This window comes from Channa argus, chromosome 3 (genome assembly GCF_033026475.1).
Source record: "Channa argus isolate prfri chromosome 3, Channa argus male v1.0, whole genome shotgun sequence".
In the NCBI taxonomy this organism is placed as follows: domain Eukaryota; kingdom Metazoa; phylum Chordata; class Actinopteri; order Anabantiformes; family Channidae; genus Channa; species Channa argus.
The window spans coordinates 22,004,561-22,025,562 of record NC_090199.1 but is presented as its reverse complement, the minus strand read 5'-3'; the positions used below and the strand labels follow the sequence as shown (position 1 = coordinate 22,025,562).

Sequence of the window (21,002 nt, the reverse complement as noted above, 5' to 3'; positions counted from 1 at the left end):
GATTTATTAGACACAGTTGGGTCCACCTATGTCGGACTCCTGCAGTATAATACCCCTATTGTGGCTACACTGCGTGGTCTTGTCCTACCTTTGTTTGGGTTTTGATGGATTGTTCTACCGGCGAGTGAGGGCAGTCCTGAGCGGCCCGTGGACCAATCAGGACGGCTTTGAGAGTAACGACGGACAACAGTTGATTGAGAGATGGCGCCCAGCTCGAAATCAGAAAAGGACGACAACAAACAGAAAGCTCAAAGGAAACATAAAGACCATGTCGTGAAACTTCTCATGCGTGGGAAGGTAGGTTTGAATACACAAAATCTTTGACATAAAACTCGATAAGAGCCGTTTAGAGACGATGTGGGACTGCTTCAGTGAAATCCGCCTCTTCTTGAGCTGCGGAGCTAGCTAAGAGCTAGCCGCTAACTAGCAGCGAATGGCTGGCAGGTCAATTGGCTAATGCTAGTAAGTATGAAAACACTGCGATGTTCCTGCTTTATAGCGATGTTATTTGTAAGTGGCCTCTGTTAGTTTGATTGACGATAGAACCGTTATCTTCTCAACCTAATGGTATTAAATAGGCTTAGCATTCTTAGCAAAAGAACTTGTAAATATCTGTGGGATTGTAACGCTATCCTTAAAGCTCAGTCGGCGTTAGCTTGTGGGAAACCGCAGCAGCAACTCGCAGTATTCCACAGCCCAATATTGCAACCTAGTTTGCCAGGTTTACGAGACAGCTGGTTTACTTTGTGGACTCAAGTCATTAGGTACTCGGGTACATTCCACTGTCCGGGATCATGTTGAAGTTTCTGATCCCAAACCACTGCCTATGAAAAAGCTATATCTTTAATGCACATCAGCGTGCTTTATTTTGCCCTACACATATGTTTACTACGTCTCTTATTGCAGCTATCGGGACAGTTTTCTCAACGCCTCTTCAGGAAGCTTCCGCCTCGAGTTTGTGTCCCACTAAAAAACATTGTCAGCGAGGAGTTCCTGAGAGCAGGGTCAGTGTTTGTGTGTGTGTGTGTGTGTTTACTACATATACACATTTTTTTATTAGTCACCTTGCCCCACACATTACATGATGCACTGCAATACAGGACAAGTATTATAATAAATGCATTACATATATGATGGATATGTGAATAAGGGCGGCTGATTAATTTTTTAATTTTAATCCTGCTAGTAGGGGATATACTAATAATAACGTATACCAGATACTGATTTACTGAAGTCTAGGGAGCACATATCCAATGTGTGGAACTCATCTGGATAATTTTTATGTCAGACCTTATGAAGCCAGGGATTGCCGTGACACTCAAACAGCAGCTGCAGTTCCCATTATAGAATCAGTATAACTTATAGTGGAAGCTAACACCAACACTGATGTTCTATTTATACTTTATTCATTAATCTGTGTCATATCATAGCTGATACCTGGTCTGTTTTATAATGTCAGTATTAGTATTGTCAATAGTAATCAAGTGTACCATACCTGGTAGTGATCATCATGTTTACAGTGGGGATTTTTCAAGTATAATACTTTTCAAGCTGAGCCATGTATTATACAGTGGGGCATATCTGTCACCTTTGCGGTTCCAGACATATATTTCTTGGATTCACCAAATGTGGCCGCTACGTTCTGTCTTACACGAGTGACTGTGGAGAAGATGATGATTTCTCCTTTTATACCTATCATCTGTATTGGTGGGAGTTCAACCTGCACAGTCGTCTAAAGCAGGTATAAAAAGCCTGTTTATATGCAACAGACATCTAACTCAATACCATTATATTAAGATATTAAGACTTATAAATAGAGATTTATCTTGTGCATTGTTTTATGTCTTCTCTGTGTCTTTAGGTCCATCACGTGCGTCTGTTTGCAGGCGAGGAGATCTACAGTGACCTCTATCTGACTGTTTGTGAATGGCCAAATGACCACTCCAAAATTGTCATTTTTGGCTTCAAGTAAGGAATAATAAACACACTGAAACAGCCATTTAAATTTGGTTCTGTTTCAGTCAGAATTATGTTCTTTCGGTGTGCACGAGTGAGAAGTCAGTCTGTAAGGGTGTGTCTGTTTTCCAGCACCCGCAGTTCAAGCTCAGTTCTGATGAATTTGATGATGAGTGATGAAAACAACAGAGATATCTACATTACTGTTGCTTCCATGCCTCCTCCCAAACCTTGCTCTTACTGCTGCCCAGTGCCATCAGCCACTACTATCCGCACAGGTAAACACACACAGACACACGCCGATGTACCTCACCACGTCTTTTTCTAATTTGTTATCTTGGTCTCTCCCCCAGGGAGTGGTGAGTGTCTGGAGCACGGCTTTGTGCTCAACAGCAGGTACCAGGTGGTGTATCCATTCCCCACCTTCCAACCAGCTTTCCAGCTAAAGAAGGACCAGGTCATCCTCTTAAACACTAGCTACTCTCTGGTGGCCTGTGGCATCTCACTCTTTCCAGGTAACACACATACATTAATAATGAATCATTCCGGCACATCTTTGTCTTTTGTTCTGTCTGTTGCCTCTGACTGTGCAATTTTCTTAACCATCTAAGATGCACTACAAAGGTACCCAGATAGGGCATCACAAAAGGGTCAAAATGGTAAAATTCTTATAAAGAACTGACTTTGGTGGGATGAGGGAACACTGCCAGAAGAATCTGTGACACGGGTAAATGTCTGTGTTGATGCTAAGCATCAGTATAAGCTTATTTTCACAGTTTCTTTGTATGTCTCCTGAAGGTAATCAGGGTCAGTCATCACAGGTCCTCTACACAAAGAGAGCAGCTCTATCTAGTCAAGCCTCCTCGTCTCTTTCCTCCACCTCTTCCTCTTCACTACCTCAGGGATCTCCAGAAAGCCAACTACCACCTTGCAGCCCTGCCCCTATCCCCTCATCTTCTAGCCAGTCACAGGCAGCTGTGAGAGCCCGGGAGTTTGCAGCTGACCTCTTTAGGCGGGCTCAGGGAGGAGGAGCAAATATCGGAGGAGGGAAAGAAACTGAAAGCCAGCAAGAGCGGAGAACAGCTGATGGGGGTGATAAAGAGGCAGCAAAGATACCAAGAGAAAAAGGCGTAAATGTAGAGAGGAGAATGGAGGAGGATTGTGGAGACAGGAAGGAGGAGAGACGGACTAGTTTACCACAAGCATCAATATCAGGTGTGAGCCACAGTTTGCACCACTGTGCAGAGCAAGTCATGTCTCCGACTCCTTCTGCCTCATCATCCTTGTCCCCTCCAACCCAGCCTTCATCCCAAGAGGCTGCCCCAAGTGAACCTGGATACGTAAACTACTTACGCCTGCATTATCGCCTCCAGCAGCCAGGGGCAGCAGAGCAGAATACAGGAGGTACTGGAGGTGAGAGGCAGAGGAAGACTCAGAGAAAAGGGATTAAAGAAATTCTAATCAGGTCAAGTTTGAAACCACTGACCCAGCTGTCCCTCTTTTGTCTCTAGGTTATGAAGATGATAAAGTCCAGCTACCTTTTACAGTCACTGATCTGAAAGGACGGAACCTGCAGCTGATCACTGGGCCATACAATGGACAGGTGTGTGTTTGTGTGTGTTTGGCTCTAATATATAAAAAACACTGCAGTATATCCACTTTCATAAAAGTCTTCGATAAAGTTTTTACTTTTACTGTATTATTCAGATGACCAGGTCAGGAAAGGGGTGTTTGATTACATATTTAATGCGTTTTCTTACATTTGCATTCCACTTATTGTTTGTTTGGGTGAATAGGCTGCAGCATTTCTGTGTGATGGCTTTCTTTTCTCTGGTCACATAAACTGGAGCTGAACTAAAAACCAAAAAAACATTCTTAATTCAACAGTTTTATTATTGATGGGTTGTTTATGCTTTTGTGATTTTGTAAATTTAAACTTGTGTTTTCTTGTTTGCAGAGTGTGTGTGTGGAGCAGTTGACTCTAGACTTTGAGTATCTAATCAATGAGGTGATCAGGAGCGACGCCGCCTGGGCCCCTCAGTTCTGCTCCTTCAGTGACTATGATGTTGTTATATTAGAGGTTAATTACTAATTAATGCACCTACAGACATACTTTTTAGTTTAAATTACATCCTAAGTAATTTCAAAGGAGAACATGATATAGTGTACAGTACATAGATAGAGGTAATTTGTATGTCCCTGATCTGAAAAACAACTTCAAAGCAATAACTGGGATATCCTGGTGGACTGGTATGCACTCTGTTTGTTCAGCCATTGGACATCCAAGACACTGTAGCTGTAAACTAAGACTGGAAGAACGTTGTTCACATCAACCTTTATTTAATGTGTGCTTGATGTATGTCAGGTGTGTGCGGAGACTAATACGGTGATGATCAACATTGGTCTGCTGCTACTGGCCTTCTCCAACTCCGATGAGGAGCACTGCAGGTACTTGTCTTCCTCTCTGCTCTTAAATTGTGTTCTAGTTTATCCAGCGCTTCCTACAGCCATGTGTCTTATTTATCTTGAAATATCGTCTCGTTTACTCTTTGTTACCAGCAACAATCACATAGAACATTTTTAGTCCTCGCTCGGTCCACTTTTTATTGTTTTTCTTCTCAGGCCAAACACCTACCATTCCAACTTGCAAGTTAGCTGGGACCTAAACACAGGTTTGTGTTGCACTGTGGGTGTTGGTGACCTCACAGAGGTCAAGGGTCAGACCAGGTGAGTAACCACTGCCATCACCTTCGACACTTGTTAATATTATTCAGTTGTGTTATATGTGTTTCAATCTTTGTCTCTTCAGTGGGAGTGTTTGGAGCTCTTACAGAAAATCCTGTGTCAACACGGTGATGAAGTGGCTGGTTCCTGAGAGCAGCTCCCGTTACATCAATCGCATGACCAACGAAGCTCTACACAAAGGTAAATTATATACACATTTCTGTGTACAGTTTTTTAATATCTACTAGTCGATCCAAAACAGACAAATAGCTTCTCGAAAAGTCCAGTTGTCTGGAAGGAATCCCATTCATTCATCTCATAGTGCATATGACTGGATTAGACAAAACAGCACTTAACCTTTGCTTCTAGTGTCTGTGGGAGCTGGATCTTATGTACATGGCAGTTAAATGTACAGCACCTTACAAGTTGGATACAAACATAGCCGACAATAAACCCCAAGAGTTTATGCAGGTGTCCACACACCATGCTTCCTGTAACTGCCACCTTTCCCTTCACAGTACATGCTGTTCTGTAAGAAAAGCAGAGTTTTATTTTTGTTAATTCAACTTCTTGCCAAAAGAAAGACTGAGTTTCATACAGATGGGCATTGTGTTTTTAAAACATGCACAGAAAGTTTTACAGTCATTTGTGTGGAATATGGATTCTAATTAAAATCTCGCTCATCTTTTCACATGAAGGGTCTTCTTTGCAAGTGTTGGCAGATAGTGATCGATGTACCTGGATTGTATTATGAAAAAAGAAGAGAGCTGGATGGCTCAACGCAGCAGAAACAAAAGCCCACAAATACATCAACATCTTCAGTATGGAACTTGACCTTAATCTGAGGAAATCTCTGGCTCTATTAATATTTAGTTAAAACACGTGGCAAATTAAAAGTAAACAAAGACTCCTGAAATACTATAAAATTGATTTGTAGGTGATCTATGTTTAATCAGGTTATAGATTTTATGTTTATAATTGTGTACTGTATTATTTGAAGCACCAAATCCAAGAGCTGAAGTGAACACATTCTTAGTTTTTACCTTTATTATTATTATTTTTTTAAATACATAAACATGTACTGTTATTGTAGTTTGAGTGTTTAGTGTGATTGTCTGTAACAGAATGTCTACATTATCTGCAGCTGGTTGATGTTGATAAGATGAATGCCAGGTGTTTGTGTGTTTGCCTGTGTGAGTGAAGTGTGTACATGCATGTTTGTAATATGTGTATGTGACATTTGACAACTTCTGCTGCTTTTGAAGCAGTTGTTTTCTCATCTGGACCAGTTCAGTCAAGCCGTGTTGATTTATAATGCTGCAGTATTTGAAATAAGACTTAATAAAATGAGTACTGCATTACTTGACTCCCAAAACCTGTTTCATAGAAAGAGAGGATTGTTGGACTCGAAAGCACAGCTCATTAGCAGTGCCCTTTGTTTACTGGCATGTAACTAAGACTGCGTTCTATTGGTATGTTTTGTTAAAATAAAATGCTAAAACATTTTGGTTTTGGTTGGTTTTAAATTCATTAAGCAATAATACACACTGAGATAATGTTTGTCACAAGTTCAAATTCATTAATATAGATACTTGAAATTTGAGAAGCAATTTTGAAAGGATTTAATTGTTTATATCCATCAATTTTTTCCCTCTTAGGTTTTCAAAAACCTTTAGGCTAACAGACTTAATCACATAAAAGATGTAGCATCGTATTCTGGCAGGGATTATTGAGGAATGTATTAATGGTTCAGCAATCCTATGATCACTATCTTGGGCCAGTCAAGCTATGCAAAAAAAAAAAAAAAGGGAGGAAAAGATCAGTGGCACCATACCAATTTTACCTGTGAGTTTCAATGTACTCACCACAAGAAGTATTACTTTTATAGTTATATTATGTCTTTTGTAGGGTTGGATAAGCTTTCTGCGGTTTAAATAATTTGCCCGGACTAAGACACTAAAATTAACAGTGCTTGTTCTTTGGACTTTACAATTTAACATTGAACATGTGGTTTCACCAAAGGTTATTGGTTAGTATTAGTTTGGGGGGTCAAAGAATTTTGCATTGTGGATATTGTAGGATGTAGTGGTTTAAAAACTTGTATCATATTAGAGATTAAAAGTCTATATATCTCTCTCGGTCCAGAATGCTCATATAGGGAGCCACAAGCCAAAAAAGCTGCACAACTTGGATTAAAGGCATTAAAAGCTGGTTGAATGAAATGGCAATGTCAAGTAGTCCCATAAAGAAAAAAAATAGTTCACAAATTATTGAGGCAATCACAACCTTTTAGTTAACAGAGAGAATAAAGCTCCAAATGTTTAGCACAGGTTTAAGTACAAAGATATTCAGAATAACATCAAAAGAATCTCATTTATAAAAGCTTCAGCAGCACAAGCAAGGGACATAATTCTAAACAAAATTTTTTTTAATTGTGGCATTTTACACTTTTTAATTTTCCAAGTCAGACTTTAATTGTCCCTCACCATATGGATTTTATGTAAATGTACAATGTCTTTTCTTTGGTGGGATCTTGGTTGTAACATCTAATAAAATATTATTTTTTTCTTCCTTAAGCACTAAAGTTCCAACACATATAAAATTAACGCCTGCTCATACCATGTGAGAAGCTGCTGTTTTAGCATGTGCTCTAGCTAGAAAGTCCCCATATTTACATGCTTGGTCCATCATTGTCATCACAACAAAAATATATATCAATACTATGGTGGACATATCACAACATATTTCTTAAGGCAATCATGGTTAAACAACATAGAAATATACACTGTATGACAGTTTTCACAAAAGGTACACATAGTTTATCTACGATATATTCAACAGTGATACTCAAAAAATAAACATCTAGCTTTAAAACTACAAAAACTTTGATATAGCTGGAGCTTGTAAAAAGGTTGTCATGGATACAGTTTAAGAAGGGCTGCTGATAGGGTGGGATAAGCTTTGGCCATGTCCTGTGGCTGATTCAAGGTGTGTGTGTAAAACAGGAGAATGAAAATGAATGGATGAGAAAGGGGAGAAAGAGTGGACACAGAAAAGCAAACTAGGTGCACACTCTGTTTAGTTTTTAAAGCTAGCAACAGTACATGACATCAGCACGATTACTTCATAGGACCTTTATTTAATAATCCACCAATACAGAATATATAGAATACAAGCTTTTCAGGCTAGAAATCTCTCAAAGGCACAGGGTATCAGTTAGTTTGCCAACTCAATAACAGATTACATTTAAAAAAATGTAAAGTATGGCATCCAAATATAGCGGCAAGTATTTATTTACGTGCAAACAAAACTCAAGTTGTAGTATCATTTTAAATGCTACTACTTAAAACGAGTACTTATCAGATAATTCAGTCCAGCCTCTCCTGCATAGTCATTGCTTTCAAGGCAATGTAATAGATATTTTTGAGTTTAGATGAAATGAGGAACACTGGAGTCTTCTCATCTCTCCACAGGAAACAGGTCAGTGTTTAAGGTGAGACAGGAGGGACTCAAGAGTATAGCATATACTATATACAGTATAATTTCTCAATTATGTCTGGACAGGTGTAGCTATTGTCATTTAGCCACTGGATAGAAAGGGAAGGCACAGGAAATGAGGAAAGAGAGTAACTGAGCAAGTGAAGGCAAAATCAAAAAGAAAAAACAAATGAATGGCAGCACAAAAGTACTAAATATCTAAGCAGCAACGTGCACTCCCACATTTGCACTTGCGCACACACACACACACACACACACACACACACACACACACACACACACACACACACACACACACACACACACACACACACACACACACACACACACACACACACACACACACACGACCAAACACTCAACACCGAACACCATCTGTTTGCAAATCAGAATTGAACACAGAATGACAAATTGGGATGACATGATGTTAAACTCATAGCAAAGCTGTATGTGTGTATGTTAATTCTAAAGATGGTTAGCTATGGTTGTGTACTGTGGGTGTCAGTCACTGTGTGCAGATTTAAACTTGTCCTGGGCTGCTTGGCTGGTGGTTCCACCGACTCCTTCTCATCACTGACCGCGCCCAGAGAGCTTGACTGAAGCACCAGATCTCCGCTTTCCTCCTCACTCTCCTCATCCTCATCGTCCTCTTCTTCTTCTGAAAGCCAGTCACAACGAGTGCCCAAGTTAGAAGCTGGAGCATAACATTAAACTTAAAATATTGAAAAAAAAAAACGCAGCTGAATTTACCTTTTTCCAGGTCTGGACAGATACGGCTTTTGACAGTGCTGGCGAACTGCAACACACATTAAGAATTGGACATTTATGAACATTTATAATCAAATGCAGAGTGCACTATGTGACTGTCCATGCTGACACATACTTCTCCCATGACTGCAATGGGCGTCTCTCCTTTAGCCTGGGCCACTCTGTGCTCTATCAGGTAGTACATATACTCATCATACAACAAGCGGATCAAGTGAAAGGAACCAAAACTGGCAGCACTGCGCAGGGTCAGGTCCCGGATTACCATAGAACTGGTGAAAAGGCAAAAAAGATCTAAAAAAATGTATCTTTAACAGAAAACCTTAAAGATGTAGACCTAGGTGCTGCAGAGACCTTTCCCCCCTCACCTATAAAAAGACCAGTTTAGTAGGAAGACCTTTGCGGCCTTGGGTAAGGCAGCTGGGTTGTTCTCATAGGGCTTAAGGACCTGGGACACAACACCATCCAGCCAGGTAGCCCACTGCTCCAGAGAGCTTTGTTGCTGCAGAGTCATTTTAAAGTCTTGCTCCAGCCTTAGGACCACACGGTCTTCACACTGACACACCCAGGATGCCTGCTCCTGGAAGGAAACCGGTGGGTAGAGTCAGAATTCTGCTCTTTTTCACTTTCACATCAACACAAGAAAAAAACAGGCAGAAAAGAGACAGAAGTACCCACCTGCACATTGGTGAAATCCACTCGGTTGAGGTCGGAGAGCATCTGGTTAATCTGGGCAGAGTTTTGGAGGACAGCGCGAGCAGCCTGGGCCAGGTGGTTCAGGCTGGTGTAGCGACGCAGCGTCTGGGAGAAGGAGCCTAAACACACCACCTGAGGCAACAGATGCAATGAGATAAACTTAGTTTTTCTCATTCTGTTTTTTCCCTGATTGCAAACACCCAATGCAATTGTCTTCAAAGCTGTAGGTTTATATACCGTATGACTGGAAATAGGATTGTAAATTGTCACCCAGTACACAATTTCACACAAAGATGAATTTCATCTGGATAGATCTCAGATATTGCAGACACGTGGCCATATACAGGTACAAAATAAAAAGATCAACATTTTAAAAGTACATTTTACGTAATCAGTCTATAAGCAGACATACCTTTATGCGAACCATCTCTTCTGGGATGTTCATCATGGCACCTGTCAGCCAGTTTTCCAAACTCTTGGCAAAGTTACGGATGGCCTGAGTTAAGGCACCTGGGACAGAGATGGTGGTTATTTAGAGATTAAATATTTAGAATAAAGTAAAACCTTTAAAATTAAATTTCTTTTGCTGTGCTTTTTTTTTTTTCAAAAAGCAATAATCAGCTCTGTTTATACCAAACACCTCATTCAAAATACTACTGTACCACTTTAAATCTTTGAATAAAGTAAAAGTACTAAGAAGATTATCCACATTTTACTTAAAGTACTCCAGAATAAAACAGGGTATTTAAAACAATATTGATTATGGTACAGAAAAACGTGTACAATAATTAATAGAAAATATGGGTCAAAGGTCACTGTTGGTCAAAGAAGAACTGATTTTATCTGGTTTATGTGATAACAGGTGGTTAAACCCATAATAATACATAAGTATTTATTAGTTCATGATTTCTGCATCCTCTTGTCTCACACCAACTAACTTCATGTCCTCTCTCACTACATCCATAAATCCCCTCTTTGCTCTTCATCTAGACCTCCTGCCTGGCAGCTCCAACCTCAGCGTCCTTCTACTGATATATTCAGTCTTTCCTCTGAACATGTCCAAACCACCTCAATCTGTCCTCTCTGACTTTATCTCCAAAACATCTAACATGAGCTGTCCATCTGATGTCCTCATTCCTGATCCTGTCCATCCTAGACACTCCCAAAAAGAACAACTTATACTGATACTCTTTAATCACACAACACACCTGACACTTTCCTCCAACCGTTCCAACCTGCCTGCACTCGCCTCTTCACCTCTTTTCCACACTCTCCGTTGCTCTAAACCGTTGACCTTAAGTACTTAAAGTCCTGCACCTTCTTCACCTCTGCTCCCTGTAACCTCACCGTTCCACCTGGGTCCCTCACATTCACACACGTATTCTGTTTTACTGTGGCTAAGCTTCAATTCTCTGCTTTACAGAGCAAACCTCCACCTCTCTAGATGTTCCTCTACCTGCTTCCTGCTCTCGCTTCAGATCACAATGTCTATTATTAATTTTACAATAAGTAAACTATTTGGTCCATATATACAGCTAATTCATTTCTGGGTCACTGCTTTTTATGTGTTTTTTTAACTTACTAGGGATGGGTCTCAGGACATCAGGGATAAGGATCTCCACTAAAGTCTGGTAGAGCAGGTTGTCACACTCTTTTGTCCAAAGCAGCACTGGCTCAAACTTACACAACACCACCAGACGGGATTTGGTCAGACGCTTTTCAGACTCATTTTGCCTAGAGGTGTGGGTAAGACAAATTTGACACAAATGAAGCAGTGGATGAGCTATATGCACTTCTATTTCTTTGATCATTATGTGAGTGTGAACCTTGAATACTTACAGGTCGTTTGATTCTGTGTCATGGCTCTGGCTGAACCTCCAGAAGGATTTCCACAGTGTTTCTACGAGAGTGAACTGCAGATTGACCATTACATCAAGAATGGCCTGTAGGGAGCACACATTGGAGATGTGTAAACCTTCTTCACAATCATGGCTTCTTTGTGCTTGTTATTTTCATTAGAAATGATTTGCCCCATTAGTACAGGGAGCTTGAAATGCATTTAGTTAAAAAGCCACTATGTCAAAGATCAACTGCTGTCGGCTTGTCCCTTTAGGGGTCCCCACAGCGAAACGTGTTCTGCACGCTGATTTGCCATCAGCCCTTCCTGCCACAACCCTACCATTTTATCTCGCCCTTGGTGGCAAGGCGGGGCCACACCTGGTGGGGTGGGATTCAAAACCCAATGCTCCACCACTGACCCACCGAATATTCACTTTGTGCTAGACAATAAATCTACTTTTTAAAAAAATATAAAACAGACGAATGTTACTGAAATGTGATTTTAGCAATAATTACAGAAAAGTGTGTGACCAAGTGCACTGAGACTAAACTAAGATCAACTCCTTTTGGCTTTTCCCTTCAGGGGGACAAAACAAAATAGTCAATTTTACATTAATTTGATTAACTTTGATGGCTGCCTACAGTACCTCACAGTGTTCTCTATAGAGAGTCTGAAAGGCCTTAAGGTGTGCTAACATGATCCCATCAGGCAAAGTCCGGTCTTGCAGATCCATATCCCCAAACTCTGGCAGCGGCCGTGACGCCTCTACATGAGATTGAACACAGACAAACATAAAAGAGATGAAATATGGAGATAAAACATCAAGATCTTCAGTTTCACATGTCAGATCTCATTTTCATCACAAATATTTACAGTGTTAACATAGCTCATTTACAGCATCATGACCAAGAGAGTAACTGGAAATTCATTGTATGAAATTATTAAGTTTTTAAAATAAAGTCATACAATAGGTGAGTGTGTCTTGCAAGAAAACAATGGTGAAAATGATGAAACGGTACAGGCGGAACATGTCCTCACCCAGAAACTGCTGATATTGTTGCACCTGGGCTGAAATATCACAGAGTGCTGCTGCCTGCTGTTGACCTGTCCCACCTGATGTCCCATTGGTCATCCCCTGTGTCTTCTGAACTGGCTTTATCCTGTTTGCAAAATCACCAATCATTCAGGGAAAGAGAAAGAGCCTCAGTGAAGACACAGGTTCTGTTGGAGCACTTGAACATGGGCCAAAAGGTTACATCTTGCTGTTTGATAGTATTATTTACCACATTTAGACAACTTTTACCACAAACATGCACTAATTTTGTGTCCTTGTGTGGATACCTGTTTTTCTGTGAGAAAGGCTGCTGCCTCATTGCCATGTGCTGCTGTTCATCCATCAGTCTGAGCAGAGGGGATCCAGATTTGATCCTCAGACCATAGTAGTGGTACTTAGAATTGCCTCTAAAACAAGGACATACTTGTGACAATGATCTGAGATAGTAGTGCAGCAAAATAAAGGTAGATGCGTGTTTGGTGTGTATTTACCTGGTCCCTAATCTCCGTGTACGTAGACCCATGAAGACAGACCTTATGAGTTTGCCGAAAGATGCAGCATTAACAGGTTCTAGTTTATGCTCCTGGCAGTGAAGAAGGTAGTGGTAATAGAGCGTGCAGCGAGGTAAACTAACCCCCTCTGCCCCCTCGTAGTTATCACACAGCCACTGCACCTAAAAATGGTGGACGATTTCAGAATTTCATTTTCTGAACCTTCATATCATAGAATATGATAAAATTATATTTTTACAACTTCAGTACTTACAGTAGCAGGTGGGGCACGAGAATTAGGGCTAGAGTAACTCTGTCCTCCTCCTCCTCCACCTGCCACTGCTGCTCCTCCTGTTCCACCTCCCCCTCCTCCTCCTAACACATAACCTCCTTGAATGACATAGCCTGCTCCACCTGCAGCAGCTGTCCCGCTGTTGGCTCCTCCTGTTGCCACAGAAACAGGCTGTGAGGTTACAGAGTTGGTGATGTCTGACTCACTACTGGGTGTGGTCTCATAGTAGGTGGAGGAGGAGCTGGGAGGGGTCTGGGAGTAGAGGGGCGAGTCGGAGAAGGGGTAGTTGCTTGGTCGACTGGACAAGAAAAGACATGTACACACAGAGACTCATATGAGTGAAGTATAGGCACAACTTTCTGATGAGGTTCCTTTACATTTATGTGAGACTGTGTCTCCAAGGTATTTAACATGCACAAAAAGCTTCCTCTCTACTCACATGGTGGATGTGGAAAAGTTTGTGTCTCCTGCTCCATCTACATACTGCACCTGGCCAGAGTACACATGCTCCACCTAAACAATAAGCAAAGAGGCCACTTGAAACAGCAACAATTGATTTTATGATGTGGGGACAGCATAGCATGATATAAACATGGTGTTAGCATATTATCACATTATAAATGTCTAATCATAAATTTGGTAAACAACTGTCTATTAACACATTAAGCAGACATGGAACAACGCTAACATTCATTTCAGTTCATGTTTCTATAAACCCAGTTCACACTCCCCTTTTGGATCCATTTTGTTCCCCACCAACTTTGACTCTAATGTGAAATATGAGGTTTACTAGAAAATAAATTGAAAGATGCAAATATGCTTAGTAAAAGTTAATTAGAGCAACTTTATATATGTGTTTAAAATATTAAAAAGCAAGCTGCTCTCTGTTACTGCATCAAGAGGCGTTTTTCAAAGAAGGGACCAAGCTGGAACAATAAAAGCCACTGTTCACTGAATTTTAGTAAAGGTATTAGGGAACAAAACTAAGGAAATAAAGAAAGAGCAGAGGACATTCAGCCATTAAATAACAATGTTATTGATGTAACATGACCAATAGCATCACAGTACAGCAATTCGGGTAGAGAATGTGAAAGAAAGCATAGGTTAGAGGTGAATATAATTGTATTTTTATTTAATGATACTGTATGTAAGCTTTTCTAATTTTTGTTATAATAATATATTCCAAAACTGGGCCACACAATGGTGGAGTGAAAAAGCACTGCTGCCTCACGGAAGACCCCCGGTTTAAATCCATCTACTGACTGTGGCCTTTCTGTGTGGAGTTTGCATGTTCTCACTGTGCATCCATGGGTTGTGTCTGGGTGTTCCAGTTTCCTCCCACAATCCAAAGACATGCAGTTAGCTGGTGACTAAATTGCCCAGATATGGAAAGTTTATCTCTATATACAAAAAAGTGCCCTAAGACACATTACTAATCTGAATAGGGTGTATCCCATCTCTCGTCCAAAGACAACTGTGATCCACTGCAGCTGCCGTGGTTAAGATAACTGATCACGTTCCAAAACAACTCTTTTTGTGGAGAAGTGCTATGTGAACTCGCCGAATTAGGCAACTCATTATACTGCACTCCAACCAACAAGAGAATTTCTGCTGGATTGGTAAATTTTACCATATACTCATTTGTTGTAATTCGATAATGACAAACACCTAATGGTTATGCAGGTGAGTGCTGCAGAAATTAGAAAAGCATGACAGGGAAGGGAGAGGGTAGCCTGGGAGAATCACCCTCATGCCAGCAATAGCTTAAATAGCTTTACAGTCACAAGACGCTTTCTGTATAACATCCTGTTAATTGGTTTTAATGACAACACTTGAGAAAATGTTTAATTTTGAACACATGATATTACCTCCACATTGGCATTGGTAAATTTCTATTTATTGAACACACAAAATGCCTTGTGTTTGTTCATTTACCTCCTGGTTAATGTGCACAGATTGCAGATTGTTGATGTGGCCTGTCTGAATCCTCTTGGCTGCCTGCGACACAGCTTGCAACACTGACCTCTGCTGGTGAGTAAAAGCCACAGTGTCGGAAAGAAACTTAAGCACCGCCCAACCTTTTTCGTTGTTAACTGCTCCTACATGGTCAAATAACAATTTGATGGGGTTTATATATATTCTTACCTGTGGGGTAGTCTGCATTTGTTGAACAACCTGAGTAGGAACACCAGGGGCAGGTGGGCTGGAGTCTGACAGACTGTCACTGGAGTGAACAGAACCCTCTGGGAATGGAACATAGAGGGTGAGGGAGAGAAGTTTCATCAGAGGATCTAATAAAACTTAATTAAAAAGCCATCACCACAAGTTCAGTACTCACGACATACTGCTTCCAAATTGTAATAACAGCCACCGCAATACATCCTGCAACTAAGTTTCGGTTTTTGCTCAACTGAGCAGAGACTGATCACGAGTACCAGCGTCTGTCCATCTCTCTTTCATCCTTATATCTTGCATACAGAAGGACAGCCTTGAACAGCTAATCTCACCAGATGGAGAGAGAAATCCAACCATCTTGTAAACATGCAGATCAGATGAGAAAAGGAAATGAAAGATACACGAGGGATGAAGGAAACAGAGAGAAAACAGAAGTGGGGCATGCAGAGAGGACAGGGTAATATTCCCTATTTTTATATGTCCTTCAGGTGAGAAAACATCTTCCTTTAACTGTACATTAATGCTTTGGCCACCCTATTTAAAATTCCAAAAAGGGGTTAAACCATTAGAACCACCTTTTAATATAATGCAATCCAGAACAACTCCACTACTCACTATGACCTCCATAATAAACAGGTAATAGATTTATCAACTTTCTGAGTTTCAACTTAAAAAAAAAAGAGAATTTAAAACATTTTAACTTTGTAAAAGTAGAATTGATGTCAAACCTAGTGGATTGAATTAGATTGTACAGGGGTATCTAATGAAGTGACCAGTAAGTGTATATGATTATTTTTTTATTTGATGACAGCAACACATCTAAAAAAAGGTGGGTGAGGGGCAATGAAAGAAAACAAAAACAAAAAAAAAACACAAACCCCTTGTGGAATATTTTACACCTAATGAGTTTAAATAGCAACAGGTCAGTATTATGACTTGCTATAAAAAGAGCATCCCAAAGAAGCTGAGTCTTTCAGAAGTAAGGATTGGTTAAAGAAAAAAAAATTATTAATGTTGAGGATTTCATCATCTACAATTCATAATTTAATTAACCTGTTTCAGAGAATCCAGAGAAATCTATGTGAAAAAAACAATGTTAAATGGCAGTAATCTTCGTGTGGCACTGCATGGGCTCAGGAACATCTTAGAAAACCAACTCCAAAATAAACTCCAGAAATATTACCATCATCGTATGGCCTGTGCACATTTAAAATAGACTGCATAAATAGACTTAAGTACAAAACTGTATTGTGGTGTGACAAGATATAATTTGAAAATATTTTTAGAAATCATGGATGCTGCATAATCCATGATAAAAACAATTGGATAATATAAAGTAATCGAACACGTACATGTGTTGCATGTATTACTTAATCTTAATGCTTTATCTCTTGTATGTACTTTGCCTTTGGAGCTATTGTAAATTTCCAGATGTATGTATCAATCAAAGTGAGTTTTTCAGATTTTTCAGATTTGTTGTTCATTACCATAATTTAGCTACATAACTCTATTAACTAATATCCAGCTGCGGTATATCTATTGCAATAAACATTTCAGATATGGGGGAATTTTTAACAAGCAGTTATTAGCTAACTCAGGACTCTTACTCCATGAGAATGAAAGAAGTTTCCGGCCAATGACACTCACTCTGGGTAAGAGTACACAGTGTTACTTGATAAGGTCAGGCAAAAACATCTACGAATAGACAGCCCTAAAATAAACATACAGATAGACAACAGTGTCAATTCTCTATAACTTCAACTAGTTAGCACCATACTTTAATTTACTTTTTTTGTTTCAGGATGCATTAGGAAATTTGAAAAAGTTTTGAAAGCACATATTACATTACATGACCTACCTTAGATACAGGCGTTTCATTAAATTTTCTGCACCACTCCAAAAATTGTACACTTAAATAATAATAATAATAATAAAAACAACTTTATACCGTTATATCTATAGAAAACAAAAGCAGCAGAGTAGAAGAAATCTACCATCATATACAGTGCCTTGAAAAAATCATTAATACTCCTGATCTTTTCCACATTTTGTCACGTTACAACCACAAACATAAATCTATTTTATTGAGATTTTATATGATAGACCAGCACAAAGTTGTACATAATTGTGAAGTGAATAGCAAACGATGAATGGTTTTTCTAATGTTTTTACAAATAAATATCTGAAAAGTGTGGCGTGCATTTGTATTCAGCCCCCTTTACTCTGACACCACTAACTAAAATCCAGTTGCCTTCAGAAGTCACCTAATTAATAAATAGAGTCCACCTGTGTGTAATTTAATCTCAGTATAAATACAGCTGTTCTGTGAAGCCCTTCAGAGGTTTGATGGAGAACATTAGTGAACAAAAACCATCATGTCCAAGGAAAACACCAGACAGGTGAGGAATAAAACATGGAGAAGTTTAAACCAGGATTAGGGTATTAAAAAAAAAAAAAATAACTCAAGCTTTGAACATTTCACGGAGCAATGTACAAGCTATCATTTAAAAATGGAAAGAGTGTGGCACAACTGGAAACCTACAAAGACTTGGTCGTCCACCTAAACCGACAGGCCGGGCAAGGAGAGCATTAATAAGAAAAGCAGCCAAGAGGCCCATGATAACGCTGGAGGAGCTTCAGAGATTCAAGGCTCAGGTGGGAGAATCTGACCACGGGACAACTATAAGTACTGTGCAAGAGTGGCAAGAAGAAAGCCAGCGTTGAAAGAATGATGTGGGAGACACAGCAAACATGGAAGACGGTGCTCTGGTCAGATGAGACTAAAATTAACTTTTTGGCCTAAATGCAAAATGTTATGTGCGGCGGAAACCCAAAGCTGCACATCACCTTAAACACACCATCCCCACCGTGAAACATGGTGGTGGCGGCAGCATCATGTTGTGGGGATGCTTTTCTTCACTAGGGAAAAGGAAGCTGGTCAGAATTGATAGAAGAAAACCTGTTAGTCTGCAAAAGACTTAAGACTGATCCGTAGGTTCAGCTTCCAGCAGGACAGCAACCCTAAACATACAACGAGAGCTACAATGGAATGGTTTATATTATAGCATATTCACGTTTTAGAATGAGTCAAAATTCAGACCTAAATCCAACTGAGAATTTGTAGCAAGACTTAAAAATTGCTGTTCATAGACTTGCTCCATCCAATCTGACTGAGCTTGAGCTATTTTGCAAAGAAGAATGAACCCAAAAATTTTTTTCTCTAGATGTGCAAAGCTGGTAGAGACATACCCCAAAAGACTTTCAGCTGTAATTGCAGCAAAAGGTGGTTCTACAAAGTCCAATGGGAGAACATGAAGCCCACTAAATATGTGTCATGGGTCGTATTGTGTATGTGTGTGTGTGTGTAAAAAGTAAGTATTATGTAGGCGTGTGTCAGTTTGTTTTTGGTTTCTCACCTGTTACAGTAACTATGATGTACTGAGGTGAGTTGCTCTGACCATTGCTCTTCTGGACTCCAGAGTGTTGGATTTCATTGGTTACATAGTGCTGTGTGGGAGTGGTCAGGACCACTGGCTTCTGGTTCTGGGCCTGAGTAGGCGGCGCTTGAGAACACAGCGCATCCTGTCCTGTTTTTGAGGCAGTGATTGATTGGTTAGCTGTTGCAATAGAGCCAGAGGTTGCCGGAATCTCGGACAGGAAGTGTGCTGTCTTTGCAGATGAAGGTGTGGTGACAGCAGGTGTTGCTATGGTTACTGTGTTGTTCTGCTGAGGCTGAAGGTCTCCAGAGTATCCTGAAGTTGCCATGGCAACCAATGCTTTGAGCCACAGCCACTGTGTTAAAAACAAAAGACAGCATTGATTAATGAAAGTGCTACAAACATGCAGAGAAACATACTTGTTGCAATATTACTTCACCTCTAGGTTTGGAAAAATACTAGGCTGTGTTTGCGTGTGTGTATTTGTGTGTGTGTGAGAGAATGGAAGCTAAACCAGAAGAGGAAGTAAGGCTTTTGTCCTACACTATGCAGTATTCTGGAGCCTTTCCTGTGTGGTCGAGTATGAAACGCACAGTACACATTAAAGCACCATAACGCAATTAATTTAACACATTTAAGCACCATAACGCAATTAATTTAATCTCGAAACCAAGGTTAATGCGCAATGGCGATAGTATTTCATATGAAATGAAACATGTGACTAAAACTGATAAAGTATGCAACAGTGGACAGTGGATTCCCTTTAAGTAAATCAACCCACAGTCAGTCAGGACGTCAGAAGATCCCACCGGAAAATAAGCCCCTCCTGCGTAAACCAACACGGCAAACAAGACAATCAGATGATCGGAGGGTTGCACACCGTTTTCACGAGTGACTTGCCGAATTCAATGTCACACCAAAAACTTTTTCAAAGTCACAAAAACAATATGAAACACGCTATTGTACGTTAGAGTTTAGCACATATTAATGATTTAGTTGTGTGAGCAGCTTTCTGTGTTTTTTCTGTGTCCAAAGTCTATGTCAATGTGTAGCTTGTTCGAAAAGTGAGTTGAGAAAGCGAGTGATAGCTTTGCCAGCTAGCACCTCACGTTGTGACGTTAAAGGAAGCTAGCTAGTTGCTAGCTACTTGTGTTGAATGGTCAATAAATATACCAGTACGTCACCAATCGCATCTTATTCTAATACCACAGTAATCGAAACTAGAGCAAACTCTACACATGATGGCAAATTAGCTAAAAAGAGTACGATTGGTATTATAACACACCCGCCATCTTGTGCTCTTATCAAAGATCTGACATCGCCATAACAACGGTCTGCGTTTGGAAAGAAGCTAGCAACCACTTTCATCATCGACACGCTAGAGCAATTTCGCATTACCGCTTACGACTGTACAAACAAGCAAACGTAACTAATTTACAGAAAATGAAACTATATTTCTGAAATATTGTACTTTTTACCTCCGGGTTATCCGAGTAATGTCCTTTTTAGACGTTAAAGTTTTTTTCCCTTAGATTTAGGTTGTTGTTGTTGACTCCCGTTGCTTGGTTCTTGTCGCCAGGACTACCGTGACTATGGCGCCTTGCCTTCACCGGGGCAACTGTTGCTACCCTCTTGTCGTTGCCCCGCCTTAGACCAAGTCCCGATTGGCTAACTTTGGTGGTGGTTGTTGCGTCAATAATAAAACATTTTATGGATTGGTAGGCAGAACATGTCTGTCACGTTTACCGAGTCCAACGTCAAATTACCACTTCTGATGTTACTGATTTTATTATTACACTGAATATCAGGCATACCGGTAAAAATCGTTACAAAAACATAACTGCACATAAAATGTTACCGTCTCTTATCTCTACTTCACTCGTAAGTTATTAATATTGTATAACAATCAGAAGTTTACAGATGATTTGTGTCAATGCATTATAACCACTTGTCTAAAGAAGTCTGGTGTGTGAAGGTCACTTGCAGAAGACACAAACCTATAGCATCGTAGATATCCTTTGGATTGAGATCACTCTCCATTTGCACAATGTGTTGCAGAGCACATAGTGAGGGA

General features: G+C 40.1%; 2 protein-coding genes across 7 annotated transcripts; one reads left to right on the top strand and one right to left on the bottom strand.

Moving 5' to 3' along the window:
- Positions 1-136: 136 nt before the first annotated feature.
- dcaf15 (DDB1 and CUL4 associated factor 15) lies at positions 137-6,185 on the top strand. 2 transcript variants are annotated; one of them, XM_067497960.1, is made up of 13 exons: positions 137-297; positions 907-1,004; positions 1,603-1,741; positions 1,862-1,968; positions 2,089-2,234; positions 2,310-2,471; positions 2,755-3,369; positions 3,468-3,559; positions 3,914-4,036; positions 4,322-4,404; positions 4,579-4,683; positions 4,766-4,881; positions 5,379-6,185. In XM_067497960.1, the coding sequence occupies exons 1-13, from the start codon at positions 202-204 to the stop codon at positions 5,432-5,434; spliced, it is 1,938 nt and encodes a 645-aa protein (XP_067354061.1). In that variant the 5' UTR covers positions 137-201; the 3' UTR covers positions 5,435-6,185. The 2 variants fall into 2 exon arrangements, with proteins under 2 accessions (XP_067354061.1, XP_067354062.1); XM_067497961.1 differs by lacking the exon at positions 3,914-4,036.
- Positions 6,186-7,823: 1,638 nt separating this feature from the next.
- On the bottom strand, positions 7,824-20,560 carry rfx1b (regulatory factor X, 1b (influences HLA class II expression)). 5 transcript variants are annotated; one of them, XM_067497954.1, is made up of 18 exons: positions 20,407-20,560; positions 18,908-19,283; positions 15,462-15,559; positions 15,252-15,344; positions 13,756-13,829; positions 13,299-13,614; positions 13,025-13,206; positions 12,821-12,940; positions 12,518-12,639; positions 12,126-12,244; positions 11,479-11,582; positions 11,222-11,373; positions 10,052-10,149; positions 9,622-9,771; positions 9,312-9,523; positions 9,062-9,215; positions 8,929-8,974; positions 7,824-8,836 (listed from the first exon to the last, which is right to left on the bottom strand). In XM_067497954.1, the coding sequence occupies exons 2-18, from the start codon at positions 19,254-19,256 to the stop codon at positions 8,658-8,660; spliced, it is 2,568 nt and encodes an 855-aa protein (XP_067354055.1). In that variant the 5' UTR covers positions 19,257-19,283; positions 20,407-20,560; the 3' UTR covers positions 7,824-8,657. The 5 variants fall into 5 exon arrangements, with proteins under 5 accessions (XP_067354055.1, XP_067354058.1, XP_067354056.1 ...); XM_067497957.1 differs by having other exon boundaries at positions 15,252-15,341; XM_067497955.1 differs by lacking the exon at positions 20,407-20,560 and adding an exon at positions 20,214-20,337.
- Between the last annotated feature and the right edge of the window lie 442 nt (positions 20,561-21,002).